This window comes from Neomonachus schauinslandi, chromosome 5, assembly GCF_002201575.2.
Source record: "Neomonachus schauinslandi chromosome 5, ASM220157v2, whole genome shotgun sequence".
Lineage (NCBI taxonomy): Eukaryota > Metazoa > Chordata > Mammalia > Carnivora > Phocidae > Neomonachus > Neomonachus schauinslandi.
Window position 1 is genome coordinate 7689424 of NC_058407.1, and position 25404 is coordinate 7714827.

Here is a 25404-nt window from a genome sequence, read left to right on the forward strand (position 1 = left end):
TTCTCCTTTTTGCATAGTTGCCGTCCAGGGTCCCCTGTTTGGGAACTCTTTTCCTGAGCAGTTCCCGGTCTTTCTAGCCTTTGTACCGCACTTTTCCGTGTTCCAACTACTTTGGATCTGACAGCTGTCCTTCCTCAATACACTGTGAGGTAAGCAGGCAGAATTACTCCCAGCAGACGGATAAGGAAACTGAGGCACAGAGTAGCCAAGACTACCCAGCTGGTGATGCAGGGACACACACAGAGGAAACGTGGGAAGAGGGGAGGAGGACAAAAAAGACAGTCCCACAATTCTCATCTCAAAATATTTAATTTTGTTTGGAAAAGGACACATTCCCGGCTTCCCTCCCTGCCACATCACTCCAGCCTACCAGCAGCGACACATTCGCACGCACACACGCACATAAGGCCAACGGGCTACGGTCTGCTTCTGCCCTCTCCCGCTGGGCAGAAGGGGTTTCCTCCTTGCCTCCTTCACCCAGCAAGGGTAAAGGGGAGAGGGGCCCGCTGGAATGCCGGCTCCCAGGGGAGGACGCAGAGCCCCACACACTCTATCACATGCACTTAGAAAAATAAAACCAAGTGGTGTTCTGGCATCCCCAACACCGTAAGATAGCAATATCCACCTGGAAGTCATCTTTGCCATTTTCTAGAAAAATTTATTGCACTTAATTAACAGATGTTAAAGGAGCTCTGGGGTGGGGCTTTGCCACGAAAACCAGGGGTTCCTGGCCCTTTGTGTTATGGGGAGCAGAGCTCCCAGGGCCGTGGATGGAGAGCTGCCCAGCACAAAGGGGCCCTCCTCTGTTGGTTCCCAGGCCTGCCACCCCGCCTCAGGCTGGAGGACTGTATGAGCTGCCTGCCCAGGGCCCCAGCAGTCCCCCTCAGCAGGGCGATGCTTATCCAGAGTCAAGGGGCACTGCCCAGTGCTCTCCCCAACCTCAGGACCCGGACAGGCAAACGCCTTCCTTTGGCCAAGGGTAAGAGTTACCCAGGTCCTCCACAAGGTGCTAGCCATCATGAAAGCTCTCTCTAAATATATATATTTCTATTTCTAGATATACATTTATTAAATGTATATTCTTTCAACATTCTAGCTCATTCATGATTTGTCTGTTCTGAGGTTGCAATGAGGCTGCCACGAAGCTGAAGACAGGGAGCTTAGGAAGGCATGTGCTTCCCAAGCGATCATAAACTGACAGGAAGCCATTTATGCTGGCTTCCCTAGCCTCCAGTGCTCCTTAGATGTCAAAGATCTGAGCCCAGGAGCCACACTCTTTGGCTGTCGGCCCCAAGGAGGGAGTCAAGGAGACTCCCAATTCCTGACAGATACTGAGCAGGCAGCAGCCCTCTCCTGCTCCAAGCACCCGTTTCTTAGGCCTGGGAAGGAGACACGCTTTACCTGAGCGCTCCTCTTCCCCAAAATGTCACCCTTCCGTCAACCTTCCATGGACCCCTCCCCTTCCTGTCCCTGCCAGGCTCCTGGCTCAAAGGAGCTCTTCTGAAAGAGGCCAGAGGCCACACTCTTTCCAAGTAAGCACTTTGGGAAGGAACCAGACACCCACTGCCCAGCGGGGAGGAAAAGGAGGGCACCGAGCAGGCAGAAGGTGAGACAGAGAGGAGAGACATCAGCCATCATTCCACCCGCTGTGGGGGGAACATGGACACCAACCAGAGATTAAATGTCCATCCTTCCAACAAAACAAAACACAACACAAACCGTATACTTTCTGGCCAAAGAAAATGAAGAGCGTTTAAGCTGGAGGCTCTTCTCCCAGTTACAAAATGAGAACTGCCCTCTTGGTGGGTAGCCAGACCAGACAGAGAGTCCGGGCGGGCGAGCTGCCCAGGGCAGGACACTGACATGCCGGATGCAACGGCCCTGTTGTGGTTGTAAGAGAGTGAGAGTGAACACGGTTTTATAGAACCACAGAGTCAAAATCAGGAGGGAGGGGGTGGCCTCCCTTGGCCTCAGGGACCCTTGTCAAGTACCCGGAAGGGCAGGTGTGCAGGTCCCTGGAGGGCTGTGGCATTCCCCTGGGGTGTGGTCCATGGCCAGTGCATGGTTTCCCCCGGTCTTAACATCTGCTGTGAAAAGTCTTTCAGGGTCAGGGCCTGGGACTCGGAGCCACCACTTTAAATAAAGCCAGTGGTAAGCACAACAAAGTGCACCTGTCGCCTCTGACCCCTCTTTACCACAGGCTACCCGCCCTGAGCAAATAAATACACCCATCTCCAGGTGCCCCAGCTGACCACAGTGAGCAGAGGCTTCCACAGCTTTCCTCAATGAATCTTCCAGGTACAGCCAAAGGACGACGCAGTCCGCCGACACAAGAGGAAGGAGCAGCTGGGAGGGACTGGAGCCACAGCTGCGAGGACCTCTGCCCTCCACACGACAGCTTGGCTCATGTGGGCGGCTGGTGTCTCCTGGGGACGCAGACGGAGGGGCCCCTAGCCCGAGTGAATGGCCCAAGAGCTGAGCTGTGACCCCTGCAATCCCTCACCGGGTCCTGCGGGCTGACACTCCGGGCAGCTCGCATGGGGGAGGGATCCTGAAGCAAGAATTAGGAAGCCCTCTTCTGTTTTTAGGGAAAGTGGACTCTGGCCTGGCCCACACTGGAGAGCAGAGCAAGAAAACAGGGGAACTTCTTGGGAAACGTGCCCCGGTTCTCCACCCACAGTGTATGGGGCCGTGGAGGCCAGTTTTCTAAACACCATGCGACGGGGCATCCTGGCTCCAGGAAGTCAAGCTTCCTAGGCGAGTGGGGGGGGGTTCCTTTTAAATCCAAGGTCTGAGCATGATCACTGGGTGAAAAGAAAGAGCAGGCTCCAAGGCCCAGTGTGGTGGGACAAAGAAGTTTCAGGGGGCCTCCACGAGTGGCCTGGAGAAGAGGAGATGAAAAGGCCTCCCTCTGCACTGTGGTCAAGACTCGGGAGACCAGCCGCCCTGGGAGTCCCTCCTCCGAAGCAGATGAAACATGGGGAGAGCCCCTCACCAGGGCCTCCTCCCTGGCTTCCAGGCCTCAGAGCCACAGGAGCAAAGGGGCGTGGGAGCGAAGAACAGCTGGGTGCACTTCGGCTGCAGGCCCCAGACCCACACCCCATCCCAGGCTGTGCAGAGACCCTGCTCCTGTGGCCTGGCCCCCTCTGGAGGAGCTGCTTTGTCTTTCTACCTCTGAGGGAGATGGGAACGGATGTGTCTCTCGAAGACTTTCTGGGGAGGGTGAGGTGGGTGACAGACACGCCCCACCTGGAAATGCGCCCCGCTACCTGAGAAGACATCGGGCAACAAGGATCATGACTCGTTCTGTGCAGACAGGCACGATGGCCCAGGCCGGAGACCAGGGGAGAGTCAGGGAAGCCTGAGCCCCCTGTGAAAGGAGCTCTGTACCCCAGAGGTCCCCTTCCGATTCAACTGGGACACCCAAGGATCGAAACTAAGGCTGATTCACCCGTCTACGTAGATTCTCTCGCACCCCCACTGGTGAGGAGGCCGGCCCCCCAGAGAAGTCGCCACGTGCGCTGGCCATGTGATAATGAAGCTTGAACGTGAACGCTCCTGGAGCAGGTGTGCCACCATTCGACCGTGACGAGTCATAAGTCTCCACGCGTGCGTGGGGTTTCAGGGAGCCCCCAGGCAGAGGTCTGAGGTGCAGGCAGTGCTGCCCGAGCGGGGGCACGGGTTACAAGGGCCCGTACTTGGTCTCATACTTGGACACGATGGTCTTGCACTTGCCCACCTCCTTGCGCAGCTCAGCCACCTCCGTCCGCAGCGCCGTGTTCTCCTTCTCCAGGAAGGCTGCCCGGATGGTGATCTGGTTCTCCTTCAGGCGCCGGGCATCCCGGGACCGTTTGGCCGCTACGTTGTTCTTCTTGCGTCTTGTCCAGTACTTTTCGTCCTGTGGGAAAGTGTCCTCTGTGGATCTCTCCTCTTCCCCCATGAGGGAACCCAACCTTTCCCCTCCTACCAGCACCAGCACCCCAGATTCCTCTTAAAACTCATCTGGTGCAACCAGCCAAAAGCTTGGACCCCAGGGAAGGAGCTGCATGTGCCAAGGACACCGAGGGGCCCTAACCTTTCCCCAGGAAGGTGGAATCAGAAACAAAGTCCTTGGTTGGGATGTGCGGTGGAGGGAGGGGGTTTTGCTGATTACCGGCTCTGGGCTACTTCAAGAGAAAGCACTGTCCACCCCTTGCCTCACTTCGGCATTTTGGTCGTGGCTAAGGGCCTGCACCCTGCGTCCAGCTCCCGGAGTTTAAATCTTAGCTCTGCCACTTCCTGGCAGTGGAACCGTGTGAGCCCCTTAGCTTCTCACTGTCTCCCGTCCCTCATCTTTACGATGTGGGATAGTAACAGTGACTCCAGCACAGAGCCGTCTGGGGAATAAATGAGTTACCGTGTACAAGGGGCCTATGACAGTGCCCAGCATATGGTAAGGACCACACAAATGTCTCCCATCTTCACCGTCACGGTTACTGAAGCCTCAGAAACCTCCTGAGAGGCGGGAATGGTTATTCCCGCTCTACGGATGAGGCATCTGAGGCCCGGCGAGCTCTAGGTGGCAAAGTGGAGTTTGAACCCGGGTCTGGCCAATTCTAAGGCTTGGATGAAATAGGTTCCTTTGAGTTTTTCATAAGAAAGGATGGAAAGACTACAAAATCCTCCTCTCCCTCCCACTCTCCGAGTTCCTACAAAAGCATCAGCTTGAAAGCTGCTTGCTCCTCCCTGGGGATGGCAACTTACAACTATCTTTTGTCCTTCAAAGCAAGGGCTTGTTCAACCCCAGTTCCTGTGGCCTAGTGAGCTCTTGCCCGAAGGCTGGGCCAAAGCCAGGGAAGTGGGAACATCACCACGGTGGCGGCCGGTAAGAAAAGACAGAAGCTACAGGGAGTCACACTGGGGCCAAATGTTACCTGACTCCCCTTCTTTCTACCAACTGCTGCAGGATATGGCTCTGTACTCTGAACTCATGCCTTTCTAAACAGTGTCCACAAGGAGAGAGGGTCCTCCACATAAAATCGAATGGGAGGAAGCACAGCCCCTCAGCTCTTGAACCTTCATTCATAACAGATATCAGGTTACCTTCTGCTCATCGGGGACAAAGACCTTCTTGGCCTTTTTGATCATGGGCTGGGGCTTCAGGTCCTCCTCTGCAAACTTGTGCTTCCGAGGGTTGAAGAGCTCCCCGCCAGGGACACTGGAGAGGACCAGGTCAGCAGGGTCAGGATTGAAGTTCACATCCACCTCCACACAGTTGGGGTCAATGGGACTGGGTGTCTCCCTCTCCTTTTCTAGGGAGGATTCTGAAAGACACAGAGGCAGGTGGTCCTGAAGCAGCCCCCTGGACAGCAAAGACTCACGTCCCACACCCAGACACCTGCTTGAATCTCAAGGTTGCACCAGCCTCTGCCACTTGCAGGGAAGAAAAACCACAACAGCATCAGCCTCCAGGCTGGCATAAGTGATTCAACTCAAGAACACAAATATGGAAAGAATTCTTTCCTGTAGGAACAAAATGCTCAAAAGCAAACAGAGGCTCTCGAAAAAGACAGGATTTTCCGATTGTTTTTTCCCCCCCAGAAATATTAAGCAAAACATTAAATCATTATACCCCCTTAACTTCCTGCAGTTTCAAGTTCTCAAATAATGAGAAACAGCTGAATTTCTCTGTGAACTATTATGGGCTAGGGACACAGACTGAACAACGAAATGGCTTCCATTTTTGAATCCGTTGAGGCAGATCAGTCAATGTGCTCATTCAGTCTCGGGACAACTCTCAAAGGCAGACAGGTGTTAACTTTATTTTACAGATGAAGAAACTGAGGCTCAGAGACACAACCTGGTTGTCCCAGGGTCACACAAATGGTAAGGGACTGAACTACAATTTGAGTCTGGGTCTGGCTGACTCTGAATCCTTGTTCTTTGCCACCCCTTTCCGGCTTTGTAGTTTAATCCAGTGTAGACATTGGATTAAAGGCACTTTCAGAATTCAAAGGTTGTGCATTACTAGAGATAAGTTATAAAAAACAAATCAACATATCTTTGGCCTGCTCATTCAATGCTACTGATAGTACACAAAATATTCGGTCAACAGGTATTTGTCAAATATCTACCATATGCCAGAAACTGTCCTTGCAAAGACAAAAGTGCACAAAACAAGTAAAAATCATTGCCTTCGTGGAATGTTATTCTAGCGGGGGAAGGCTGACATTACACAAGATAAATTAAAAATATCTACAAGAGTGTTGGATGCCGTGTGGCTATTTGGGAGGAGAACATTTCAGAGTGAACATCAAGTGCAGCAGGATGTGCACAGGCAGGCAGTGGTCTGCAAGAAACAGAGAGGCAGCCAATGTGGCTGAAGGGGAAGGATGAGAGGAGAGAGTAATAGGACAGGTCGAGAACATAAAATACAGTGCTTTTAATCCCCAGAAAGCAGTGGTTTTCAACAGGGGCTGATTCTGTCCCGCAGGAGACATGTGACCACACAGGGAAGCGGGGGTTCCGCTGGCATTCGTGGTAGAAACCAGGAATGCTGCTAAACATCCTGTAATGCACAGGACAGTCCCTCCCTCCACCCCAGCAAAAAATGATCTGGTCCAAATGTCAATAGTGCCAGTGACTTTGACTTTTTCCCTGAGATGGAGAAGCCCCTGGAGGGTTCTGAGCAGAGGGGTGACATGATAGGTTTTCACTGGATCGTGCACATAAACTCAGTGGATCCTATTGGGGGGGTTAATTACTAAAAGGGCTGAACACCAGGAGAGTGAATGACCAGGGACCCATGTGGTAACTGTGGGAGCACCGCAGCTGCCAAACCCTACACCCGTGAGACAAACAGCCAGGGTGCCAAAGCCCGACAACTAGGACTCCCACACCCTGCTGGGACAGGCAGCCACGGCTGCAAACACTTTCTACATTGTGTGGCGGAACCTACAAAGCCTGAATGTATACGTGTCTGATGACCCAACCCCATAGAAACGCACAGATGTAATCACCAAAAGACACGCATGTAAATGACCATGGCAGGGCTGTGCATAACCTAAAACTAGAAATGCCTCAAACGCCCGTCAACCATAGAATGGATAAACGTGGTATGATCATACAATGGAATCATTCAAGCAATGAGAATGAGAAAACTGCTATAGGTATGACATAAATTTCCTCACAAATTTGAGGAAAGGCAGCTAGACAGAGCATACATACTACTTATGTCTTTCAACAGAAGGAACTGAAAAATTAAAGAGAGGGAATTCTCCTTTCAATTCTACCATGTGTACAATTCTTCAATATAAAACTTTACCTGCACTGTGGTTTTCTTCTGCCACAGGAGTATTCCATAAGTATGTTTTGTAGATATATTTTGTTAGTGTAAAGAGATTCTGATGCCCACATAATTTATATGTGTATTATAATGCTAGCTATAGGCACCTATAAATGTCAGACTATAAACAATTATAATAGGCAAAACAAACATAATACATAATATACACACATATACAACATACCATCCCATGCATCTTTGGTGATGGAAATAAGGATAGTGATTACCTCTGGATAGTAATGACTGAATTGGGGTCACAAGGCATTTCTGGGATACCAATAGTGTTCTATATCCTGATTTGTGTGGTAGTTACATGGGTGGGTTCACTTTGTGAAGATTCATCGAGCTGTGAAATGGGCACTTCTGTATGCCAAACTTCATTGAGAAGGTTTACTTAGAAACAAAATGGGGCGCCTGTGTGACTCAGTTGGTTGAACTTCTGACTCTTGGTTTTGGCTCAGGTCATGCTCTCAGGGTCGTGGAATCAAGCCCCATGTGGGGCTCCATGCTCAGCTCAGAGTCTGCTTGATATTCTCTCTTTCCCTCTCCCTCTGCCCGCCCCCACACTCTCTCTCTAAAATAAATAAATAAATCTTAAAACAACAACAACAATAAATCAGAGGCAAATGACACCCAGATTGCCTAAGGTATAAAATGAGGACTCATTTCCAGCTCTGTCTCCTTCCCATACACGGACCCAGCCTTCCGGGACAACCTGATGAGCACAAAAATGAGCTGCCTTCAAACAAGAATTCAGCTGGAATCAGCTGAAGCCTCTAGACTGAATCAGTTTACAGGAGAAAAACAAGGGGCAGAGGAACACGTTAAACGGCACTGTAGGGATATGGTCAGAAAAATCTAGCTTGTGCAAAACTCTACAGGACCCACGACTCAGTGTCTTCAACAAATAAATTGCAAAGGAAAAAAAGAGGGGATCCCACAGATTACGAAAGATTTAAGAGACATCACTAAATGAAATCTGTGCATCTTGTTTGGATCCTGATTCAAACAAACTGTAAAACAGTAACATTTTTAAAAAGATTATTTATTTGAGAGTGTGTGCGTGCGTGCACGGGGGTGGGCAGAGAAAGAATCTCAAGCAGACTCCCCAATGAGTGCAGAGCCCAACATGGGGCTTGATCTCATGACACTGAGATCACGACCCGTGCCAAAATCAAGAGTCAGACACTTAACCGACTGAGCCACCCAGGCGCCCCTCTAAACAGTAACGTTTCTGAGACAACTTTTTGGAAATTTGAATGCTGATGGATATGTTGTCAATTTCTTATGTAAAATTGGTATTTTTGTTATGCTTTTTAAAAGAACCCTTACGTTTTACGTACATATTGAAATATGCACAGATGAAATGATATAGTATCTAGGATTTTATTTTACTTATATTTTAAAGATTTTATTTATTTATTTGAGAGAGAGTGAGAGAGCACAAGGTGGGGTGGGGAAAGGCAGAGGGAGAGGGAGAAGCAGGCTTCCCACTGAGCAGGGAGCCCGACGTGGGGCTCGATCCCAGGAGATCATGACCTGAGCCAAAGGCAGACGCTTAACCGACTGGGCCACCCAGGCGCCCCCAGGATTTGATTTTAAATAATGAGGTGAGAGACTGGAAGAGGTTATGGAATACAAGATTGATTATGAGTTAAGAATTATGAAAGGTGAGTGATGGTTACATGAAGGTTCATATAGTAGTCTCTTACTTTTGTATTTGAAAGTGCTTCCATAATAAAAAGTTAAATAATAAAATAAAGCATGAGAATTCCTTGGGGGTGGGTCCCCTGGGTTCCATACCAGCTCCTAGGATCCTTCCTGGGAGCCATCAGCCTGTGTGCCTGTAACTGAGCCTGCAAAAAAACCTTGTAGGGTTCCCTGAGACAGCGGCCATGCCTCCTCTGAAGGGTTCGTGTCCAAGCGGCATGAAAACCAACCCATCCACCCCACGAGGTAAAACAGAAAAAGGACAAGAGGCTAAAGGAGGAGTCCCGGAGATGATGCTTGTCCTGGAAGCAGGAACGCCTTCCCCGTGCCAGTGCCTAAGCAGTATGTGGCTGGGGGGTCAGGCATCTGGCTTCAAGTGCTGCCTCCGCTCCCTATCAGCTGTGTGACCTTGGGCAAGTTACTTCTAGTTTCCTCACCCTGTAAGAAAGGTATCAGAGTATCAATCTCATAAGGTTCTTGTGAGGATTATGTGTTAATGCCTGGCATGGAGTAAGTGCTAAATAAATGTTAGCTGGTATTGTTGTTATTATTATTATTATTATTATTATTATTACTACTGCCTGAGCTGCCCAATAAGCTGTGGCAAAGTGCATGCAGACGGAAAGAGCAGTGCAGAGGAAAAGCAGCACGAGATTTCTATTCTGTAAAGTCTCAGACTGGAAGGGCTCACTCCACTGTCCCAGCCATCTGCAACACGCCAACCCACAGAAAGGCCCCGGCTGCACTGATGTGGCTGCTATTTTCGTCGCCAGCCTCTGGGGACTGTGCTCAAGGATGGGGTGCAGAGGATTTCTCCACGCTGCAGGCCCACCGGGACCTCCTCTGAGAGAAGGGCCTCACTGGGTGTATGGGCTCAGCAGCCCTCAGTGGGAACGGGGTTTCTCTGGATGGGCCGGGTGGCCAGGCACCCACCTGTGCTGGACGCGGTTTCAGAGGGCTGAAAGACGGCAGTGGAGGAGGATGGTGGGGATGCCGTGGAAGAGCTGGCCGACTCCTTCCCTTCCAGCTCGGCCACAGGCAGCAGCAGGTTCTGGGCCAGGTGGGTGGGGCTGGCGGGGATGCCATTCTCCAGCAGGAACTCATCCAGATCCATGTACTCCAGGTGGAAAGACTCGCCGTCGTAAGGGATGGTCTTGTCCCAGATGGGGGGCATGAGGGAGGCTGAGACGGCCATGGTGCTGGCTGCCGCAGCCTCGTCTTCCTCCAGCTTTTCCTTCCCTTTTTCTTTATCTGCAGACACAAAATCTGTGCTGAGACACCACACAAGAGGGTAATTCAATCTCAGGAGGTGAGCTGTGCACCTCTCGGGGCTGACTCCTCTCCATCTGAGCCCTGATCCAGCCCATCAATTTCAAGAGCCCACTCTGCTCTCCAGTTATAACCTGTTGTTTGACCCAGGCCCACTGGTCTCCTTCAGAGCTGGCAGTGTGGCCTCACCCACGCCTGGGCTTCCCAGAATGTCCTTCACAAGTTCTGGGGCCTGATGGGGTCCCAGGATTAATTCAGAATAGGCTGTGGGACTGGCATCTGCAGGAGAGAGGCTTCAGGGAAGAAATGGAGTTTCTGATTATCTTAGTAATATTTTAGGAAAGGATATTTAAAGATTCTTCAGACCAAGAACTTCCGTGTTCTCCTGTCCTGTTCCCTCCAGCCACACTTCTCCACAGGAACCCAGCCTAGGGCTTGAATCCCAGCTTTGCCACCCACTTGCTATGATGTGTGATTTTAGCCATGTTACTTAACCTCTCCCAGCCTCAGTGTACTCTACCATAAATAAGGATAAAGTAGCCTCTTTGGTGGAGATTAAAGATAACACATTTTTTTAAGATTTTTTATTTTTAAGTCATCTCTACACCCAATGTGGGGCTCGAACTTGCAACCCAGAGATCAAGATTCACATGCTCCATTGACTCAGCCAGCCAGGTGCCCCTAGAGATAACATTTGAAAGTGTCTTGTAGGGTTCCTGAACACAGCAGGCATCCGCTATTGCTGTGAGCTCACTGAGGGCAGGGACTATGTCTGATTCATTTCTACATCTCAAGGACCACTACAGGAGCAAGCTGAGGGGAAATGTGCATATTGAATGAAAAATGCTGGGTTTGCAAACTGACTCCCTTTAGGTTTATCGGATAGAGAGGGCTTGGAGCTGTCTTTTCAGGACCTTTTTCAGAGCAACCATTTCAAGAGACCTCTATCCCTGATTAAGCAGAGAAGACTGAAGGCAGGTTTTCTGGGAAGGACAGGGGGTGGAGCTGAAGAAGAAAAGACTGTTCCAAAAAAAAAAAAAAAAAAGCTCGTTCCCATTCAAAGCAAAACTAATCAATTAGTGCGGACGGGTTCCCACCTAATTGTCTCAGCCCAAAAGCTATGCACGTAGGTATCCAAGAAAGGGCAAATTAAGAAAAAAGGATGAAAGAAATGTGACAAGGTTAGAAGGAAACCAAAGTGACAGGGAGGCTAATCAGGGAAGTGGGAGATAAAATCATGACAAGTTCATAATGGGCTTTCAAACTGAGGGAGACAACTTTGAACTCTGGATTCTGAAGTAAAAAAAAGAAATCAAATATGATTATGTTGGAAATAAACCAGTCATGCATGGACTCCTAGACCACAGCCAGCCAAAAATCAGCCTGTTGGTCCAATAAAAATGGACACACCCAGTGTGTTAAAAAGGTGCAACTTTTGACAAACAGAATTTGGTCATAGCTTCTAACCTGAATTGTTGCAACTACCTACTGTACCAAGCTTTGTTTTTTTTTGTTTTTAAAGATTTTATTTATTTATTTGACAGAGAGACAGCGAGAGAGGGAACACAAGCAGAGGGAGTGGGAAAGGGAGAAGCAGGATCCCCGCTGAGCAGGGAGCCCAATGAGGGGCTCGATCCCAGGACCCCGGGGATCATGACCTGAGATGAAGGCAGACGCTTAATGACTGAGCCACCCAGGTGCCCCTGTACCAAGCTTTGGTTTAAAACCAAATGGGGGGCGCCTGGGTGGCTCAGTTGGTTAAGCGACTGCCTTCGGCTCAGGTCATGATCCTGGAGTCCCGGGATCGAGTCCCACATCGGGCCCCCTGCTCAGCAGGGAGTCTGCTTCTCCCTCTGACCCTCCTCCCTCTCATGCTGTCTCTCATTGTCTCTCTCGCAAATAAATAAAATCTTAAAAAAAAAATAAATAAATAAATTTAAAACCAAATGGGAAGTAAGAAAGCCAAGCTCTGGTGGGCTGGGTGGGCCAGATGGCCTCCCTGTTCTCCTCCTCTGAGATCCTGATTCTACATTCTGTTCAGAAACAACTGTGACCCATGTTGGGTGGGATCATGGGGCTCAAAGGAGGCAGGAAAAGGGAAGGGACAGAAAAACAGCCATACTGAAGGACAAGGAACAATAACTTCCAGGTTTTACCTGATGTAAGCAATGAAAATATATATTTTTCAAGTTTTTATTCTTTTAATTTATTTTAAAAACTTATTTATTTATTTATTATTTATTAAGATTTATTTTAGACAAAAAGAGAGCACCAGCAGGAGGGGCAGAGAGAGAGAGAGAGAATCTCAAGCAGATGCCACGCTCAGCGGGAGCCCGATGCCAGGCTCGATCTCAGGACCCTGAGATCATGACCTCAGCTGAAACCAAGAGTCACACGCTTAACCGACTGCACCACCCAGGCACCCCTAAATTTATTTTTAAATAAGCTCTATGCCCAACGTGGGGCTTGAACTCAAGATCCCAAGATCAAGAGTTGCATATTCTATTGACTGAGCCAATCAGGCACCCCAAGAATATTTTTAATCAGTGTTTTCATAATTTTTTAATAAATTATAATCAGAGTTTTAATTATAAGAGATGATAAAGGACTAGGCCCACCGCACAGGTCACAGGGATGGACATCAGTGGTTGCCAATGATACAGTAAAAAGCACCAGACCAGGCTGAGAGCTGTAAGGCTTAGCTAGGTGACCTTGAGAAAGCATCCTCACCTTCTGAGCCTCAGCTTTCCTCATCTGGGAAGTGGGGATAATATCTTACAGGACTGCTATGGAAGACTAAATAAGATTATGTCAAAGTGCTTTGTAAGCACTGTGCAAATGTAAGGTAGAATTATTGTTATCGATGGTTGATACTTGGTAATCTTGAAAAAGAACTTGAGAGATGTGTACACCTGTTCCAGCATCTTGTCTCATCCGCACATCTGGAATAAAGCACTGCCTTCAAAACAAAGAAAAGGGTCTGGGCACATGAGGTTCCAAAGCAGGAGGGGAGAGCCTGGCCTTACCTGATGTGCTGAAGCTATTTATAACACAACAGTGACAGCCACAGAGATGGGAACCTCAGAACACACCCAGGAAAGGAAGAAAAATAGCATTTTTCAAAAAGAAAATTAATTCCTCAAGACAGGTAATTCACAGAAGGCTTACTCCTTCCCAAATCCTAGAACTAGCACTGATGGTTCTTAGAAATTCAAAGATCTCAGACTGCAAGCATACCTTAGTGCACCTAAAACCTCACAATAGGTGGCATTCCTCCTGTGCCCTGAACCTCATGTTCTCAGGCCAAAAAACAGGGCCAAACCTGCTTTCCACACAGTCTCCACGGACCTTTGTGGCCTAGGAAACAAGGCGCAGCCCAGCCCTGCTACAGTGGCCCCAAAGTCTAGGGTCAGCCCCAAACAACGGGGTGAAGGTGCCACAGTGGCCTCATTCTGACCCTCATCCCTCTACCTGCCTCGCCCCAACCTCCCCCTGGGAAGGCACCTCGAATCCCTTCTCCTGACACCCCTCCCCCACCTCAGCAGCAGAAAATCTCCTGTGTGTACCGAGTAGCTGGGGATACGCACACGCAGGGATGAAGAGAGGTCCTCCTCCCAGAAGTGGGGAAGTCCATATACAAAGACAATCCGCCACCGTATATCAGGGCTTCTCAAACTTTGGTGTACTTTGGAATCACAGAGGCGGGGGTGCTCCTTCAAATGCGGATTCCTGTCCCAGCAGCAGCAGACTCGGTGGGCGAAGGGTGGGGCCCAGGAACCAGCATTTTAAACTAGCATCCCAAATAATTCTGATGCAGGCATCCCCAGAGAAGGCGCCCTGGAGCGTCCTTTAATTGGCAGCTACGACCCCCATCGGCCTCCTCAGGAACCCCTACACGTCGCGGGCGCCGTGAGGCTGCCCGAATGAACCCCTCACCACGACCCCCACCCCACCCTCTCCCTCCTGCCCCTTCCCCGCAACCCCCATCTGACCTAGACTCTCTCCAGTCACCCCAACCTTCTCTTCCCAACCCCTTGCCTCGCCCTCCAGGCCCCTCCGCAGGACAACTACACCCTGACCTCGGACCTCCCCGGCCCCGCCCTCGCACGGCCCCGCCCCTGCAGAAACCCCCCCCCCCCCCCCCACCGGGGCGCGCCTCCCGCGGGGGGTTCTCCATCAGCTTCTTCAGGACCAGTGGGAAGGAGCCCGGCAGGCCCCTCTCCCCAGCTGCGCGCCCCGGGCCCGGGCCCGGCCCCGCCTGCGGCTCCACAGGCGGCTTCTTCCCGCCGCCCGCGTCCGACATCGTGCCCCGCGCTCTGCTCGCGCGCCTCGCCTCCCCCGCCCGCCCCCCGAGATGGGCCGGAGCCGTGCGACCCGCAGCAGCTGCCGACACGGGCAGCTACTGCGCAGGCGCCCAGCAGCACCCCCCACCTCCCTCCATCCCTACCCCGCCTGCGGACAGGCTCTGGCATATTAATTATTCATGAGGCCAGGCCAGCTTCCCCGGATCGCGGCTTTGGATTGGTCTGCCCTGTAAGTTGGGCAGGCGCAGCCTTCCGGGCCGTGATTGGTTAGGACGCCGGGGTTAGCGCGGCACGTGTGGGGCCAGGTGAGGAGCAATGCCGGAGGCCCCGCCCCGTCCGCCTTTGTGTCACCTGATTGGCGCCTGCTGGAGTCGGTGTCATGAGCCCTCTTCGGCCGCAGCCCCTTACCCTCAACCTGCGGTCTCACCTTTGCCTCCCTCTTCATAACCCCCGCCCTCCTCCCAGACCACCGCAACCGTTCCCTCTTCCCTCTCATCTCAATCTCTCCACCTCCCGGACGCGCCACCGAAGGGAAGCTGGGCAGGGCGTGGTGAGGCCGGCCGGGGGAGCCTATCAAATCGCCCGCTCGGGCCCCGCGGCCATTCCCCCCGCGGGTCACGTGGAGCCGCAGCCGAGTCTGGTAGCGGGGGGAGGGGGAAGAGGAGGAAGGCGCGGTGCAGCCAATGGAGGGCGGGGGCGGGGCCCGGGGCGGTGCACGAGGCGTAGCACGTGCGAGGCTGCGGCGGGGAGGGGAGGGGTGGGCCTTTTTGTTCTGGGGACTCTGCCCGGGGTCGTGGGACAGGAACGCAAAACCCAGCGCGCGCTCGCGACGCAGAGGTTGGCTGAGGGCAGGGCCGCAGACGGCGACCTGCACTACCCGTTGGGTTGGCCCGAGCTAGCTTGGCCGCTACTGCCGGGGGCGGGGGGGGGGCGGTTTGGCGGGACGGGGGTGTCAGGTTCCCCACTGATCCCGGTTTCTGGTGCGGGTGTGGCAGCCAGATAAACACAAGCGTGGAGGGCGCATTCTTGAGGCCCGCGGGTGGAGAGAAAGGGCCGGCCCTGCGCCAGGGCCCGGGTACACGCTTCCGTCCTCCCACTTACTAGCTTACGACCTTGGGAAAGTCCAGTGGCTTCACTTGCGCCTGCTTCCTCATCCATAAAATGAAGGGGTTGGGCTAATCTGTAAACTCCTACTAAACGGCTCTGCAATTCTGTTCCTCTCTAGGACTTTCCCTTCCTTTTCCTAAGGAAAAACGAAACAAAACAAGATTCCTTTACACAGAGTACCGATTACACACTTTGTGGGCGAACGTCCTCTTAAAACACAAATACTCCCTGGGAATGCCTCAGGAAACCTATGAAAGTGTAAAATGTGGGAGAGTACACAAATGTGGGGACGGTAGAGGAAGCTAATCCCAAACGGGGCCCAGAACTTTGTACCTCATTAGAGCACAAATCACACTCTGCTTTGCACCCAAACAGTACTAGACTCTCCCTGTCTAAACTTCCTGGGTGGGGGTGGGGGCTTTGGCCTGTTTATCTGGTTTCTCACCGACGAGCCTGGGCCTTCCAGTAGTCAGACTGGGAATGGTAGAGTGCAGTCCTTGGTGCATGGGGTAGGTGCGTGACCGCCAACACCCGCCTAGCTGAAAGCTGTCCCGCAGATGCAATCAGAATTTTGCTGGGAGTTGAGGAAAAAGAAGTTGGGCCCCTAAGCAGGCCTGGAAAGCAAGAGGTTTGAAGGGGTTCTGGGAGATGGCTGGGACAGGCTGATGGCATCTGACTCCAAATTCAAGTACCTACTGCTGCACCCATTACACTTGGGTTACGTTCTGGCTCATACCTCCAGCCAATTGCTTCACATCTCCAGGCCTCCTTTCCTGGTATATCAAATGGAGGTAGGACAGAGTCTACCTTTGAGGTTTCCATAAGCCAATGCACTGCACAATTGTAAACCGGCAACAAATGGTAGTTTTCGTAATTTTACTAAAACTCATGGGTACAGATCAACAAATGGTAGTTTTCATAATTTTACTAAAACTCAGGGGTACAGATCTGCATACAACTCGTGGTGTATGCCGATTCTCTGTTTAGTAGAAATACTAAATTGTGCACAGAAAATCTGTTGCATTGTGAACTTATTGGTGGGAATTATGTATATGGCTAAACAAAGATATCTTTAGGGGGTGCCTGGCTGGCTCAGTTGGTGGAGCATGGGACTCTTGATCTTAGGGTTGTGAGTTTGAGCACCACATTGGATGTACTTAAAAATAAAATCTTAAAAAAAAAAAACCAAAAAGATATCTTTAGGAGAAACGGACCTAGAGGTTTTCAGAAACAAATTTCGGAGTAGTCCAAGGAAACTGACAGGAAGCTTTTTCAAAAATGGCTGGTTTGGCCATGGAGAGACTTGCTGCATTAGAATTAAATGTCTATTTTCATGGCTAATGTGACATTATTGAAGGGGAAAACAATTTTCAAGGTATTAGAGGAGGATTTGCAATAATTTAACAGTGGAAAGTTATAACATTTGTTTATAACAAGGGTGGGTGTAGTAGGAAGGAGTAAAGATTTAGATTTCTTTGTAAGCTAGTTATCCAAAAGGCATAATGCCAACTCCATTTACCACCCAGCCCGGAGCAACTAAACTAACAGGCAAGGGACACTTGTGAGGAGCAAGACAAGCAGGTTGGGACTTTAAAACTCAGTTTTGAGGGGCACCTGGATGGCTCAGTCGGTTAAGTGTCTGCCTTCGACTCAGGCCATGATCCAGGGGTCCTGGGATTGAGCCCTGCATCAGGTTCCTTGCTCAAGAGGGGAGTCTGTTTCTCCTTCTCCCTTTGTCCCTCCACCTGCTTGTGCTCTGTCTCTCTCAAATAAATAAATCTTTAAAAAAAATAAAACTCAGTTTTGATTCTAATCTCTTTTCGTGTCCTGACATTCCCCAGAAAGGGTTTTTTTTTTTTCCTTTTCTCCTGGATAACCACAGGGTAAATGGTGTGTCACAAACACTGCAGGAACATTACAAACATGTCCTCTCTCGTGCTTGCTTGTAAGCTAGGAGGTTAGCTACGTTGTGGACTGGCAGCATTCAACAGCACCACCCTGGAGGCGGGGTGAGAGCCATTACATTCTGGGCTTCCTTCTCCAGCTGACCGGAGAAGAACCGTGGCAGCCTCTGTCTACCCCGTCTCCTATCAGTCAGTAAAGTGGGAATAACAGCGTGGCCTCACCCCTTCTCATAGTGGAGGAAAAGATGTTGTGAGAATTAGCTGATTTCCATAGTATGTGAGCCCTACGAAGAAAAGAACTCCACAAAAAGAACATGTCATTACATGGTTAAGACTTTAAAGGTATGAAGTGGTACCTCAGTGTTCTTAGTGGTAGGGTTTCAACGCAGTGACTTTTTGAGGGAAGCATGGTTGTGGGGGGCAGGCATGGGTGGGGTCTCCTCCCCTCAGCTGCTGACTAGCCACCTGGCCTTGGGCAAATGACTTCTCCTAAGCCTCCTGTTTGTCACTCAGAAACCGAGGTGGATATGCTTACCTCACAGAGCAGTTATGAGGATAATATGTGAGAAGCAATCTCAAGTGCCCACCTAAACAGTGTATGTCATGGAGTGGGTGGGCCACTACCCTTCCCCTTCATTCAGGTTTCGTTGGGTCAGGAGTAGAATTATTTTGGGAGGCTGGGTTCTAGTCAAAGCTACAGCAGAGAACACGGATGTGAAATACTCCATTTTCCAGAGCTAGACTGGCTTTGAATTCTCTTTATGCTTCAGAAACCTGCTAACCAACCCAAATTGAGGGGTGCCTGGGTGGCTCAGTCGGTTAAGCGTCAGTCACACTTGATCTCAGCTCAGGTCTTGATCTCAAGGTCATGAGTTCAAGCCCCTCATTGAGCTCCACACTGGGCTTGGAGCCTTTTTTTAAAAAACCCCAACTTAATTGAGCATATGCAGAACAAGTGCCTTTCGTTAAGCCACAATGCTGATTCAGAGTATTATTATTTAAATTTGCATTTCAGAGGAGCTGTAACTCCAGCACGGGAGCCTTTGGCCAGATACCCCCACAAAGATCCATTTGGCCACATAGTCAGCATCCAGTAGGACAGCACCTCTTCCAATCTTCTGACTTTACTCAGCATGGTGTGTGTGTAAGAACAGGACAATGAGAAGGCTTCCATTGAGCTCTCACAAAGCCCAGTTATCTGTGGGCTTTGCCAGTACCCAATGCAGGAGAGCACAAAACTTGGTGCAGGGTAGTAACTCCGTAAACATTTGTTGGCTCGCTTTGTTGGCAGGGCTGGTAGAAAGGTTGACAAAATCTTTCAGAGCCAAGTCCTATACATTTGGAACATTATTAACATTAAATAACAGTCATTGTGTTGATTCATGGTGGAACCTGGAATAACAAACGTGAGCCATCCTTAATGGCAAGTCCCCCAGCACAAGCCTGGCCCACAACTCGCATACCTGTGGCTGCATAGTTCTGGGCTGTGGCTTGTACCTTGGTATCAGTGTGTTCTAGAGGAGAAGTGGTGGGTGGAGGCTCTTCACTAACTCTTGCCCATCTCTTCAGTATGAGTTTCCTGTTTGGCTTGCCTCTTGTCCACTCCCAGGGTTCAGATTACAGACGGAGAGCTGCCCCGGGAGTGCCATTTCCAGAGAAGCCATCACCTCCAGCCTCTGCCACGTCTCAACAGCCACTGACAACCACGGTTTCTCCAGTAAAATCTGCATTGATGGTGCAGTGGTAGGGTGTGGGCTCTGGGGTAGACCATCAGGGTTTAATTCCCGCTTTGACTACTTCCCTAACTGTGTGACCTTGGGCAAGTACTTAACCTCGCTGTGCCTGAATGTCAAAAGTAAACAATTCAGGCACGCTGCTGAGAACAGCACTTGGCACCTAGCAAGTGCTCAGTTGAAGTTAACTCAGCCTAATTGCATAGTGGGATGGGGGGCAGGGATAGGACAGCTTCACCCTTCTTTAGGATCTTCAAGGCCCTGCAGGTTCTCTCCTCTGCGGGTCTCTCCAACCGCACCTCTTCCTTCTCTCCCTCCCTTGCTCACCCTCGGCAGCCACAGTGGCTTTTATTCCTCAAATACGTGTCTTTCCTGACCCAGGAAAGGGCCTTTGCAGGTGCTGTTCCCTCAGCCTGAAAGTTCTCTGTGTTGCTCACTCTCCCTCACTTTCTGGGCCTCTGCTCCCATGTCACCCCCTCAGAGAGGCTGGCCCTGACCCTCCTCACTGCTGTCAGTCTCTCCCCACTGGAATACAAACACAGGCGAGGGGGCAGTGTTTGGGTCATTCACCCCCCGGGGGCCACAAGTGTACCAAACACTCACTAGGCAACTGGATGACTGAAAAGGTCCTGGGGAAAGGAGGAGCCTGGCCACGGGCAGAGCTGGGGTGTGGCCTTCCCTTTCCTGAGCATCTGTCTCCTCATCGTGGAAAGGATACTCATACCTCCCTTGCAAAGCCGCTTCACAAAGGGTAACCAAAAAGCTCACACTCAGGAAAGGTGGCTCTTAGAATTAGGATTCATTCCCGTGGCAGCCTAGCCTTGGGTCAGGCTCATAGAGATGCAAAACCATCGGCAAGGGCCACCCCTGGACACGACTGTCAGTTTCTGGCACGCAATAGGCATGAATTGATCACATTTCTTGGATCGGTGATGGTGGGGAACAAAGAGGAAAGAAGGCTCTGAGGCGCCAGCGGGGGAGCCAAGAAGAGAGGCTGGTCCACACACTGGCCCCGAGGGGAGCTGATCCCTCTGAGTGCATTTCCTCACCATTTAGAAGTGGTAGGATTAAAGGAGCTAACGTGCCCCATAACGGTGAAGTCCCCCCTCCCCCTCCTTTTCCCTGAAAGCAAACTTCACAATTTCTCCATTTCTCTCTGGTTCCGCCAGGCTGGGAGTGGAGGCAACCACATGGACTTTTCCCGAGGCCAAGCTCAGGACAGCCCAGGCCGCGCTGAGTCTAGCTCTTGGCCCGCTTACCTGAGTCCTCCGAGGGGAGGACGCCCAGGCCCTTCCTGTGCTCCCCTGCCTCTGCCCTAGCAAGTCCCACTGGGATGCGGCCTATCATTCAGCCCCTCCTCTGGTCAGCACCGCGGGCATGGGTAGCTGCCGACGATGGCACCGTGCCCCCGGAGCCTCAGCCCGGGTTTCCAAGGAGACAGTCCCGTGTGCGTGTGCGCGCGCGCACGCTCCCACAAACTTGCAACATCCAGTCCTTTCAAGGAGAATATCCGCGGGAAGGAGGGTAGAAAGAGGGGAATGGAGGGTCAGATTACAAATGTGATGTTGGTGGAAGGAGCATAATGCCAGGCCCAGCGGCTCTTTGTCCCTCACAGAGAAAACAGTGTAGCACTTCACAGTTTGCAGAGGCTTTCCCATAGGATAAGGCAGGCAATCCTGGCTTTGTACCTCGTACAGATTGGGGGTAGGGGTCTGTCAAGGATACCCTGCTGGGTGGCCCACAAGTGATTTTAGCCAGAAGCTCCCTGAGGTGGGGACCCTGCCTGCCCAGCTCCAAGTGAGGGCCTTGTCCCACTTCTGGGTGTGGGTTCATGCCCATGGCTCCCTGCAAAGGAAAGGAGGCCTGAGTGACCAAAGCTGGCAGAAAAGTGGGGGGGGGCAGCCTCTGAGCACAGCTGAGGCCCCATGGGTTGAGGGAAAGATAAGATGTAAAGATGTAACAGTGTGGTTGAGAGAAGCAGGGTCCTTCCAGAAGCTGGAGAAGAAAGTGAGAGATAGAATGTGCCACCTGGAACAGAATCACCTCAGAAGAGGATCCCCCAGAAAGAGCAGGGGTGGAAACAAGAATCATCCTGAGGGATCAGGAACCAGAGACGGAGGGGAAACTGAGTCAGGACTTGGAGTACAGACCCCCTTTTTTGCTGGACATGGATTTGTCTGTCCTCAGGAAAATCAGTCAAACTGTTGACCAGAGTGAGGGGCCACCAGGTGGCCATTGTGACCTGAAGCCAAGGGAGGCTCCAGCCTGGTCAGCTCTGCTAGAGAAATTCTGCTTGACTAGGGACAGGAAAGAAGTGGAGGTCTGTGCAGGCTGCTGGGGGACCCGGCGGCAGCAAGAGGGAGAGGGGTCCCAAGGCTGGATCTCCGGGGGCATCTCTGAACTAGAACATGGAGTGAGAGGCTGCAGGGAGAGCAGGGTCTTGTGAGAGTGCACCTGGGATTTCTCACACTCTGCAGGGGTTGCTTCTAAAATTCCCTCACACTTGACCCAAGATATGCTCTGCACGTGACCCAAACATGTGAAGAAAGTGGGGAGTTTGTAAATAAGCCTCAGTCACCTGTGCAGAAACCACCCCTTTCACACCAAAGCAAAGGGTGAGCAATCCTGAGGGCAGGCCTGCTTTCTGGGGCAACTAGCTGTTTCTCTCATCTTCCTCCCATTGAGGTCAGATGCCAGGGTCGGGGGACCCAGGGGGAGAGACCTTATAAAGTACTTGCTACATGACTGCTGGAAATTCTAGTTCTGTGTAGTATATGTATTCTTTTTACCAAGGGATATTGGTTTTCAGGTAGATACATTTATTTTTATAAAAGATATGGAGAGGGGCACCTCGCTGGCTCAGTCTGTGGAGCATGTAATTCTTGACCTCAGGGTTATGAGTTGGAGCCCCATGTTGTGTGTAGAGATTACTTAAAAATAAAATCTTAAAAAAAAAAAGTGCTGTGGAAACTCTGGGAGCTTTGGAAAGTGGTGATGGTGGGTTTGGGGTGAGGTCTTTGTGGGGTGCACTAACCCCTTTAGGTCTTCAACCTTCATCCCCTCATCTTATCTACCCATTGGCATCTGTCATTCCCATGGGACCTCATGCTTCTGACCCTCAGTGAGATGCCACATGGGGAAGTGATAAGAGGTGGCATGAGGCTCTGGTTCATGACCATTGGACCAACCCAGCCATACCAGACAAACTGATCTTCAGTCACAACTCGTCAGCTCTTGGGAAAGCTCTGCCTGAGAACCTGGGCAAGTCCCCGCAGTGCTGGACCCCGATTTTGCCCACCCACAGTAAGCACTGGGGACTTTCCGGCAGTCACAGGGCTCAGGGATCAGCTGGGAGCCAGTGGGCAGCAGCTGCTGCCACATTTCAAAAGCTTTGTTATCCTGGTCCAAGGAGCAGTGCCCCGAATCGCCCCGAGAACACTTTTCTGCCCAGCTGAGAGCTGTCCTTGCAGAGCTGCTGTCCACCCAGCTGCTCCCTGTGCATGCGCTGGGCCATCCCAAGGCACCCTACCTTCCTTGGGTGTCTGGACCAAAAAGGGAACCCTCTGCCTCTAGCTTTTGGAAGGACTTCTAGCATCACCCACCCACACGGCCCTTCAGAGACGGCAAGAAAGTCAGCTGCGGTTTATCTGCCGGGCTAAGTTGAGGTTTCCTGAGAAGATGGGCTTCTCTTGGTTAGCAGCTGGGGTCCTGAGGCTACAAGGGCATAGGAACTCCTTCTCGGATGCCCGCCTCTTGCGGGGTGGCCCCGTCTGGCCCAGCGTTCAAACCACAGGGTGTGGTCTGAGGGGCTTGGGCCCAGAGCTCTGTGAGAGAGCCCGCAGGGACCCTGCCCTGAGCTCGGGGAGCCACCTTCCCCCCTTGGGCAGTACCTCCTCACTCCCCAAGGGGTGAGAAAGAGGGCAGGGCCTGTGGTGTCTGTCCTCAGGTTCTGGAGTTTGGGAATGGCTAAGAGTCCTTTGGAAGGAAGTCCTGGGGGCAACTGGGCTCTGGTGATGAGACAGATCAGGTGCCAGCACAGCAGGATGAGGGTGAGCCCGAGAAAGGTCCCCTGAGGGGACACGTGGGGCTCCTAAGTCAGACTCCGGCAGCCTTGGACGGCTGGGCTCCTTTAAAGGCACATGTGGGTTTTGAGCCCCTGACATCTTAGAACAGAAGAGATTTGGAGAAATGTGGATCAGGAGGGAGCACTCTGAGCAGGCTGGCCCCCACATCTAGCCATGGCTTGCTACTCAGGCAGAGCTCAGGAGACACCTGGTGCTGGCTGCTCGCTCTGCCCCCCGTCCACGCCCTCCTCTGCAGGCTCCCTGGCCCCGTGTTTGCCTGTGTCTCCTAGGAACTGGGGCCGCGAGCCCGTGGTCCTGTTACATAACAGCTTCCATCCCATCCAGGGGTTCAGCCCTCCAGCGAGCGGGAGCTGAAGCAGGCGAACGGAGGAAGGAGGGAAGGCTCTCCTCCAGGCACAGGAGACCGTCGCTGCCAGTCCGCAGCCACCCCAACACGCAGAGGGAGGGAACTTAATAAACAGCGTTCGGTGCATTCTCTCAGCAGGGCACTCTGGTCCTGCCCTCGGCCCACGTGAGCACCGCACCTGTCAGTGGCCACACGCTGGCCGCAGCTTCCCAAAGCCAGCAGGCCTGGGAGGCGGCCCCTGAGTTGCAGTGGCGCTCCCCACTGTGTCCCTCTCTGCACCCAGCCCTCCTCCTGCCCAGGAAGGGGCCAGGGGCAGACCCCGACCGGGGACCCTCCCCAGCTCGGAGATGCCCGTCCTGCCACTGTGCCTGTGACCGCATCCCGCCCCCCCGCACCCCCCCCAGCCCCGGCACATGGGCAGCCAGCCAACGCAGGCCACCCCCGTTCCTACCTGTCCTCTTCTCTGGCCAAGGCAGAGAGTGCTCCAGCAGGGACTTGAGGACCTCAGGCATGTCCATGGCAGGGGCCACTCCAATCCGGTCGCAGCTCGACATGGCCCGGCAGGAGGTGCTTGCTCGGGGAGTTCAGAAGCTGCTCGAGACGCAGGAGCTGGCCCGGGAGCCGCAGGCTCTGGAGGCGGGCGGGGCGGGAGCCCGAGGCAGCCAATGGGCAGTAGGGGCCCCGGCCCACCCGTCCACCCCCGGCTCGGCCACCCGCCAGCTCGGGCTGCAGCCAGGCCTTCCCTTCCCGCTGCCTGGCAGGGCGGGCCTGGCCCTGCGCCAGCCGCGGCACGTGGAGCCACCGCGCCAATCCTCTCACGGAGAGCCCGGCCTGTTACCTAACTTTGCAAGGGGAAGTTCTCCCCCAGGCCGGGAGCCATAACCAGGGCCTGCCAGGTGAGAAGAGTGAGAATGCTCCACGCCCACAGCAAGTGTGCCCTGCGCACTCAGGCGCACTCAGGCACACTCGGCCGAGGGGGCCTGGTGGCCCAGTGCAGCAGAGGGCGGGCCGTGGAAATCAGTGTGGGCCGGGACCTGAGACCTGGCGTCCCAGGCAGCTCAGCCCAAAGGACATCCTTTGTGTCCGCACACACTAGCCCAGGAGGGGGCCTCACGCGTTCACCTGCAGCTCGGGAGCCTGGAGAGGTGGTTGGCCTGTCTCGACTCCGATACCTATATGCGAGGCACGCGTGTCCTGCAGGCAGGTTTGCATGTGGGGTGGGTAAGTGGGGATTTGCACCATCTGCAGAGTCTGAAGCCTGCTCTCCTGAAAGAAGTGAGAAAACCTGCAGCCTGGGATTCCTTTGGCTTTCTGGGGAGGGGAAGAGAGGCAGGGGCCCAGCAGACCAGCCCCGGGTGGGCAGGCAGAGCAGGCACCCCTGAAAGGGAGCAGCTCTGCAAACCTGGCTTAGACTTGTCTTGCGTGATGACCTGCTTCCCAGCCCGTCCTGCAGACCTCGGTGGCAATTGGCTGTTTGCTCTCTGGCCCTCTCTCCAGGACATTGGCCTCTGTGGTCCCCAGGCCACCTGAATGTGTGGTCAAAGCCAAGGTTCTGTATGTCCCCCTCCACCAAAGACCGACATCAGACTTGGCTGGCGGGGTGGGAGTGGGGGGATGGTGTC

General features: G+C 52.5%; 1 protein-coding gene across 3 annotated transcripts; it reads right to left on the bottom strand.

Moving 5' to 3' along the window:
• Nucleotides 1-177: 177 nt before the first annotated feature.
• Nucleotides 178-24400, bottom strand: TEF (TEF transcription factor, PAR bZIP family member). 3 transcript variants are annotated; one of them, XM_021687441.1, is made up of 4 exons: nt 24234-24400; nt 9968-10285; nt 5083-5303; nt 178-3898 (listed from the first exon to the last, which is right to left on the bottom strand). In XM_021687441.1, the coding sequence occupies exons 1-4, from the start codon at nt 24334-24336 to the stop codon at nt 3683-3685; spliced, it is 858 nt and encodes a 285-aa protein (XP_021543116.1). In that variant the 5' UTR covers nt 24337-24400; the 3' UTR covers nt 178-3682. The 3 variants fall into 3 exon arrangements, with proteins under 3 accessions (XP_021543116.1, XP_021543117.1, XP_021543115.2); XM_021687442.1 differs by lacking the exon at nt 24234-24400 and adding an exon at nt 14959-15083; XM_021687440.2 differs by lacking the exon at nt 24234-24400 and adding an exon at nt 14450-14716.
• Nucleotides 24401-25404: the final 1004 nt, after the last annotated feature.